Source organism: Phaenicophaeus curvirostris, chromosome 3, assembly GCF_032191515.1.
Source record: "Phaenicophaeus curvirostris isolate KB17595 chromosome 3, BPBGC_Pcur_1.0, whole genome shotgun sequence".
In the NCBI taxonomy this organism is placed as follows: Eukaryota; Metazoa; Chordata; class Aves; order Cuculiformes; family Cuculidae; genus Phaenicophaeus; species Phaenicophaeus curvirostris.
The window spans coordinates 39793356-39801121 of NC_091394.1; the positions used below are offsets into that span (position 1 = coordinate 39793356).

The 7766-nt window shown below is 51.4% G+C and overlaps 1 protein-coding gene across 1 annotated transcript; it reads left to right on the forward strand.

Annotated features, from left to right (window-relative positions):
* The first annotated feature begins 682 nt into the window (after positions 1-682).
* SOX4 (SRY-box transcription factor 4) lies at positions 683-3179 on the forward strand. The gene has a single exon (XM_069853742.1). It carries the CDS (start codon positions 981-983, stop codon positions 2226-2228), a length of 1248 nt encoding a protein of 415 aa, XP_069709843.1. The 5' UTR covers positions 683-980; the 3' UTR covers positions 2229-3179.
* The last annotated feature ends 4587 nt before the right edge of the window (positions 3180-7766 follow it).

Genomic DNA, 7766 nt, shown 5'->3' on the forward strand with positions numbered 1-7766 from the left:
TGAGGTCAGCGCCGGCGCTTCTCATTGCACGCGGCGCCCATCACCGCGCCGCGGCGGCCGCCAATGGCCGGGGAGCGGGCGGGGCTTGGCAGGCGGAGGCGTTGGATACAGCACGCGATTGGCGGCGGGGCGGGCGGCGAAAGGATAAAGCGGCGCGGGGCGGGCGCGGGGTCCGCTCTCGGCTGCAGCCGGCAGAGTGCGGGGGGCATCGCCCGGCGGGCGGGGGGCGGCGGCACCACCGGACGAGGACGGGCGCCCGGCTCGCCGCTCTTCCTGCCGGGGACGTTTACACTCGCTCATGCACGAGCGCTTTTCTTCTTTTTGTTTTTTTTTTTTTTTTCCTCCTCTCTCTACGGGATTTTTTCTCCAATTATTTTTTGTCGTCTTTTTCCCCCTCCCCGCAAGGGTTTTCTTTTCGCTCGTTACCTCTCAACTGCCAAATCCTACCTGCACAAACTCCTGGCCGCCGATCCCGCCGCCACCGCCACCACCACGAGTCCTGGAGCTGGGGTTTTCGGGGCGCTCCGGGGGGCGCGGCGCCTCCCCCCTCCCCCGCGGCGGCGCACGCTGGCCGTGCCCAGCGCCCAGAGACTTCTGCTCTCCTGAAACGCCGGCAGCAGCCGAAAAGCATTCGTGAACCGGACCAGCTGCTTCGGGGAGGGGGGAGGCGACGTGAGGGGGGGGGGGGGGGGAAACAAAAAACAAACCCTAAACAGACCGATACCCCAATACCAAGCGACAGAAAAAAAACCCCCACCCTAAGCACCCCAAGGGAAAAGAAAAAAAAACCCCAACTTGGACAGGCGCTGCTTTTGCAGAAACTCGGCGGCCCCGCCGCTTTCCGGAGGGGGAGAGGATCGAGGCGCCGGTGTGGAAGTACAAGCGTCGCGGGGAGCGGGGGGCTGCGCCGCCCCGGTGAGAAGTTGCGCGCCCTGCCCCGCGCCGGAGCGGCGCTGAGCCCCGGCGGAGCCGCCGCCGTGATGGTGCAGCAGACCAACTCGTCGGAGAACACGGAGGCGCTGCTGGCCGCCGAGACCTCCGACTCCGGCGCCGGCATCGAGTTGGGCATCGCCTCCTCCCCCACGCCGGGCACCACCGCCTCCACGGGGGGGAAGGCGGACGACCCGAGCTGGTGCAAGACGCCCAGCGGGCACATCAAGCGCCCCATGAACGCCTTCATGGTGTGGTCGCAGATCGAGCGGCGGAAGATCATGGAGCAGTCCCCGGACATGCACAACGCCGAGATCTCCAAGCGCCTGGGCAAACGCTGGAAGCTGCTCAAGGACAGCGACAAGATTCCCTTCATCCGGGAGGCGGAGCGGCTACGCCTCAAGCACATGGCGGACTACCCCGACTACAAGTACCGGCCCAGGAAGAAGGTGAAGTCGGGCAACAGCTCCGCCAAGCCCGGCGACAAGGCGGACAAGGGCGGCGCGGGCGGCGGCCCCGGCGGCCCCGCTGCCCCGGCCAGGCCCGCCCCGAAGAAGGGCGGCGGTGGCGGCGGCGGCTCCAAGCCCTCCCCCGCGGGCGCGAAGCCGCACGGTAAGGCGGCGGGCGGCAAGGCCGCCCCGTTCCCCGGGGAGCCGCCGGCCGCGCTGCTGCCGCCCGAGCACCAGGCGCTGTACAAGCCCCGCGGGGCGCCGGGCGGATCGCCCTCGGGGGCCGGCAAGCCGCTGGCGGAGAAGAAGCTGAAGCGGGTGTACGTCTTCGGAAGCGGGCAGGCGGCCTCCGCCTCCCCCGGCGGCGCCGTACCCGGCAGCCCCACACTGAGCAGCTCGGCGGAGGCCGGCGACCCCCTGAGCCTCTACGAGGAGGGGGGCGGCGGGGCGGGACGGCCCGACGGGGACTGCGACGGTGCTGCCTGCCCCTCGCCCTCGGGCTCGCCCTCGGACCACCGCAGCTACACCAGCCTGCGCGCCCCCTCCCCGGCACCCTCGACGGCGCATTCCTCCTCCGCCTCCTCCTCCTCCTCTTCCTCCTCCGGCTCCTCTTCGTCGGACGACGAGTTCGAGGACGACCTCTTGGACCTCACCCCCAGCCCCGGCTTTGAGAGCATGTCCCTGGGCAGCTTCAGCTCCTCGGTGCTCGACCGGGACCTGGATTTTAACTTCGAGCCCGGCTCGGGCTCGCACTTTGAGTTCCCGGACTACTGCACGCCGGAGGTAAGTGAGATGATCTCGGGGGACTGGCTGGAGTCCAGCATCTCCAACCTTGTCTTCACTTACTGAGCCGAGAGCCGGGCCCTGCTGGAGGAGGCACAGACGCGCGTTGTCGGCAGGACTCGCCCATCCCGCCGGGACGCTTTGGTTTCGGGGTTGCTTTGGTTTGTGGTGTTTTTTTGTTTGTTTCTTTCTTTCTTTGGGGGAAGGGGCTGCCGAGACTGCCTCTTTTGCTAGGGGAGAGCGGGAACGGGATCGCCCTCTGCTCGCAGAAAGGCCAGTAGGCTCCTTCCTCCGGCTGGAGACGGACCCGCACGCACCCCCTCCGAGAGCCGAGCCTGGCGGTGCTTTCTCAGAGACCGGTGGGAGCGAAAGACGTTGTCTTTTTCCTTTTTATTTCCTGAAAAGAGAGGAGGGGGGAGGGGGAACCACACACAAACCTCTGGGTTCTTTGTTATTCCCCACTTTATACGAGTAAAGAGAAGGGGGAGCGACGGATTGTGCCGAGCGCACGCTGGATGTCTTGGGCTTTCGCTCTTTGGTGTGAAAGAGCGATCGCAACTGCTTGGGAAAAAAAGGAGGAAAACAAACAAAAAAAAAATCCACCCAAGCCCTTGCAAGGCTCACGTTTGGGAGGAGAAATCCTGTCCCGGTTTTTTCTGCGATGAGAGGAGGCGACGATGGTGGGAGGAAGAGGCGGCGAATGGACCTGGGAGCTGGACTGAGATCCTAGTTAAGCGTGGAGAACTTAAACTTGAGAGCTGTCTTGGAAATACGGTGGAGAGAAGATAATAAACTGAAACGGATTTGCACGTACAGACGCGGCAGCGCTCTTCTCAGTCACCTTACGTCATGTGTAGAGAGAAAAATCAAGCTGAATCTTCAAGAACATTGAAAACTTCTGTTGAAACAGAGGTCGAATGGGAACAATTTCTGTCCTGATGTGGTACAGCAGAAATAGAGGGTGATGGCTTTTGGAAAAAAACAAAAACAAAAACAAAAAAAAACAAAAAAAGAAAATACGAAAAAAAAGTAGTTTTTTTCTTCTTACTAAGAATCGTGGTGGTGTTGGATTATTTCACTGGTGGGGTTTAATATAGCATGTTATCCTGTCTATCTTTTTAAGATTTCTGTAAGACTGTTGAACAGTTTAAAAACCTAGCGTTAGGATAATGTACAAGCAGATAGATGGCGCTATGTTTGATTCCTACAAAAATATCACCAGCTTTTTTTCATTCTTAACTCTTTAAAGGATTCAAACGCAACTCAAATCTGTGCTGGACTTTTTTAAAAAAAAGAAAATTCAGGACCAAATTTTTTTCTCAGAGTATGTATGTGTGTGTTCCTTATAGCTGTAAATGAAAAGACTTTTCTCACCGATGCTCCATCCTCGTATTGTTTTTTTTTTTTTTCCCTTGTAGATGTAATCGGATGCCATTTTATAAGTGGACCTATTTATACTGGCCAAACATTTTTGACTTGTATTTCTTTGTCCTTTTTTTGGTAGTTCTCGTTGTTACCCGCACCATTTTTATGTCTCCTTCACTGAAGGGCTAGAGTTTTAACTTTTAATTTTTTTATATTTAAATGTAGACTTTTGACACTTTTAAAAACAAAAAGAGAAGAGAGATGAAAACGTTTGATTATTTTCTCAGTGTATTTTTGTAAAAAATATATAAAGGGGGTGTAAATCGGTGTAAATCGCTGTTTGGATTTCCTGATTTTAACAACAGGGCCGCTGGTTAGTCTCACTCGCGTGTGCGCGCTCACTCACTCACACACACCCGCGAATCAGCCCCTATTTTGTCCATGTTTACACTCCAATCTGCAGGCATCTTAAAGCGACAGCATCCCTCGCCGTCAGTGTCGCTCTGTAGCATCCCTGCCTTTCAGGAAACGGGGGAAAGGCAAGGCTAAGGTGTATCCACTGTGTGCTGCCCGGTTTGGGAGAAACCTGTCCCGAAATGAAGTGAAGCAACTGGTGCATTTACACAGAAGGGATCCTGTACCTTTAACTTGTAAACCACATCTTTTGCACTTTTTTTTTTGGAAGCAAAAACATGCCGTTTAATCCACTGGATCTATCTAAATGCCGGTTTGAGTTCGCGACACTCTGTACTGCGTTTTTCATTCTTGTATTTGACTATTTAATCCTTTCTACTTGTCGCTAAATATAATTGTTTTAGTCTCTTATGGCATGATGATAGCATATGTATTCAGGTTTATAGCTGTTGTGTTTAAGATGAAGAAAGTGAAAACATCTTTGTACATTTAAGTCTGTATTATAAGCAAAAAAGAAGATTGTGTGTTTATGTATGTTAATATAACATGACAGGCACTAGGACGTCTGCCTAATAAGGTGGTTCCGTTAATGGTTTAACTTTTTATGTTCTTTTTTGGTCATCCATCCTGTGCAATACGCTGTGTAGAATTTTTTTGTGTGTGTCTTATCGATCACCCACAACGCAACGCTGGGAAAGGAAAAAAAAATCATGCCAGCTAACCATGTCAAATTCACTGCCTGTCAGATTGTTGATATACCTTCTGTAAATAATCTTTTTTTTTGTTGTTTGTTTGGTTTTTTTATTTTGTTTTTTTTTTTTTTTCTTCGGGAAGGAAATAAAATCAGCTGGAACTGAACCCTAACCCTGGGTGGCTCTTGTCCTCCTTGCTGCGCTGCTGTCCCGGGCTGCGGGCGGTGGGGCGGACGGAGCCGGGGCTGGGTAGCTGCGACGGGGCGGGGGCTGCTTCTCTCCGGCTCCCAGCGGTGCTTCCTTCCCGGGGCGGCTCGCTCTGGCACCGCACACTTGAGTTTATTTTACCCCTTATGAGATTTTTTTTTTTTTTTTCATTCTTTCCGCTCTGGCTTTTCGGGTAAGAACCAAAGAAGCCAGCGAGCCACAGGGGCCAAGCAGCAGCGGGGCCCCCGCCGCCCATCCCCCATCCGAAATAGTTTCTCCGGGGCACTTTTAATGAAGCCTTTCTAATGCAAAAGAGGCCATCAGCCGTTTGAATGCGCGGGGCTGAGGCCCTGGGGGCTCACGGGCACGGAGGGAGGGACGACGGCACCCTACTCCCACCGCCGAGGTGGGGGGAGCCCCAGCGGGGGCCACTGACCCCTTCGGGCTTCGATCTTGGCGTCCCGGGTGGCTGCTTGCGTTCCCCTTCTGCCTACGAATATGCATCTTTACCTCGAACAGTGTTTTCTAAACCGATTAAAGTGTGCCGCCAGCGTAATGATTTCACGTAGGTGTTAATGTACAGATGGCTTTGAGCCATAAACCCTTTTCCGTGAGAAAGGAGCGGCAAACGAAAAGTGGTACCGGCTGGTTTTGCGAAGACATCGGGACTGGAGGTTAATGTTTGCCTTGCCTTATCTCCGTGAATTCGTGTTATGTTTGCCATGCAAAAATCCCCTCTCAGCCGCCCTGCGCCACCCATCGCCGGGGAGGTTTCCTGGTCAGCCTCTTTGCATACCGCACCTTATTCTTTCCGAGGCTACTTGCAACTCCAATTTCTCTGCCCGTGGCCTCGGCGCACCCTCGGGTCTCACCAGCCCAGGGGTCGCATCTCCCTCCCGGGCGGTGCTGGCGGCAGGTGAGCGGGCACCCGGACCCTCACACCTCGAGGAACTTGCTGTGCCTGGGTGGTGTGGTTAACGATAACCTTTGGGATTGAGCACAGGTCAAAATCAGGGAAGAAAAAGGCTGGGGTGCGATACATCAGCACAATCAGGGAAGAAAAACGTGGTGATGGGGCAGGTGACAACATCAAACTGCAGCCACTTGCAGGCAACAGGCTTAGAGCTCCAGGCCTGACTACCGTTGGCTACAGTTAACTTGGGGGTTTTTATGGTTTCCTGTGCAAGTTTTTTTTGTTCTCTGTTATAATAAAAGTCCAGCGTTGCCAAAAGGATTGTTTCTCTGGGGACTCTTTAGTGACACCAGTTGTTGCCTCCAGAGAACTAAAGGAAGTCAGACTAATATATATGTGTGTGTGTGTAAATATATATATACACACACAACTTTACATATATGTGTATATATGTACATATATAAATGCAAAATGTTCCTTTCATATACTTATATGCTCCTTGCTGTCTACTTGCAAAGCAAGTCTCTCACTAGAAGTACTCCAAAATAAACGACAAAAGAGTATATAGACAAATGCACTATTTTTTTTTTCACATGGATTATATTTCTAATAGAATTGTTTTGGAAGAAAAACTAGGAGGCCATTCGCAAAGGTGAAAGCAAGCAAATTTATTGCAGGGTTTTTTAATGAAGATCTATGTTGCAATAAAAGAAAACTCAATTTTAGGAATCAGAACTGGTGTCTGACCATAAGTTTGCCCAACTTATCCTGTCTTGGACAAGTGCCACAGTGGTGAGTGCCTATAAAGAGGTGTATTTCCACAGCATCATGAAATCTCTGACTTGAGATTGCTGTAGCTGTCGTTTCCTCCCACTGCTGGGGCCTTTGCCCCAGCTGGTGTGACAGACCTTAGTCCGGTTCCTGGAAGCTACAGCTGTACTCAAGCAGACAAAGCAAAGCAAAATTGCTCCTTCCCTGCTGTGCCTTCACCTGGCCTCTGTTAATCAGCATTTTAAAGGCTTTTACAGCCACACATGGCCATTGTCATCAGTGAAACTCACTCCACTAATTTATTCTATCCTCTTCTTGCTTGTAGCCTCTGTAACAAAGAAGTTTCTGTTTTCTATTTTAACTTTAGTATAGATAATCTTGTCCATTCTTATACTGTGACAACTGTGTCTCTTCTTTATCTTTTACTAAGCCACTCATTATTATAGTTCTTTGCTGTTTCTCCATCAGTTCATCTCATCGTGTACAGAGATACAGAAAAGCATTGAACTAGAAGACTTAAATGCAAAATCACCATAAATAGGATGCACATGTCTGTTGCTAAAATTTATTTTAATAGACCATGCTTCTTTGTAAATCATTAATTTACCTGCAAATTAAAGACCATTCACCTCAAGAGCATATATACAATTCTCCATAATCAGATCTGCCTCCTCTGTGTATCATTTTGTTTCCTTCCCTTCCCTTTCTTGTGAAGCAGCATGCGATGTGACTGCATGCATAGAGCGCATTGCATTTTCTTTCTTTTCTAACACCAAAGTAGAGTTCCCTGGGAGTCAGTGATGCTGAACGCATTTGCAGGCTTTGCACTCCCACGTTACACTTCCAGCAGGTATGGTCTGATAGAGCAGAAAGGACAGTATTGAGCTAGAAGCTTCCCCAGCCTCTCCGTTAGCTGATGTGACATATGCTTACACAACACATGACACAGTAGCAGCCATGTGAGTGCAAAGCTTTCATGCTGGCCAGCCCCTCCCCTATCACATCTACTTCCACAAGAAAGTGGGAAAAGTAGCAGATTAAAGCTTAACCCACTTCTCAAGGGCTTATTTTATTCTGTGTGTTGTATCTAGTATTTGCACGTATATATTAGAGTTAATTTTTCATGCTAGTTTTTGCACGTATATATTGGGGTTAATTTTTCATATAGAATCGCCATAAAGATCTCTGAAAATCTCTGAAGATACTAACAAGGTATTACAATGTCGCCTCCTTGGTCTACAC

Coding starts and splice junctions, on each gene's coding strand:
- SOX4 (XM_069853742.1), top strand. CDS start 981: ATGGTGCAGCAGACCAACTCGTCGGAGAACACGGAGGCGCTGCTGGCC.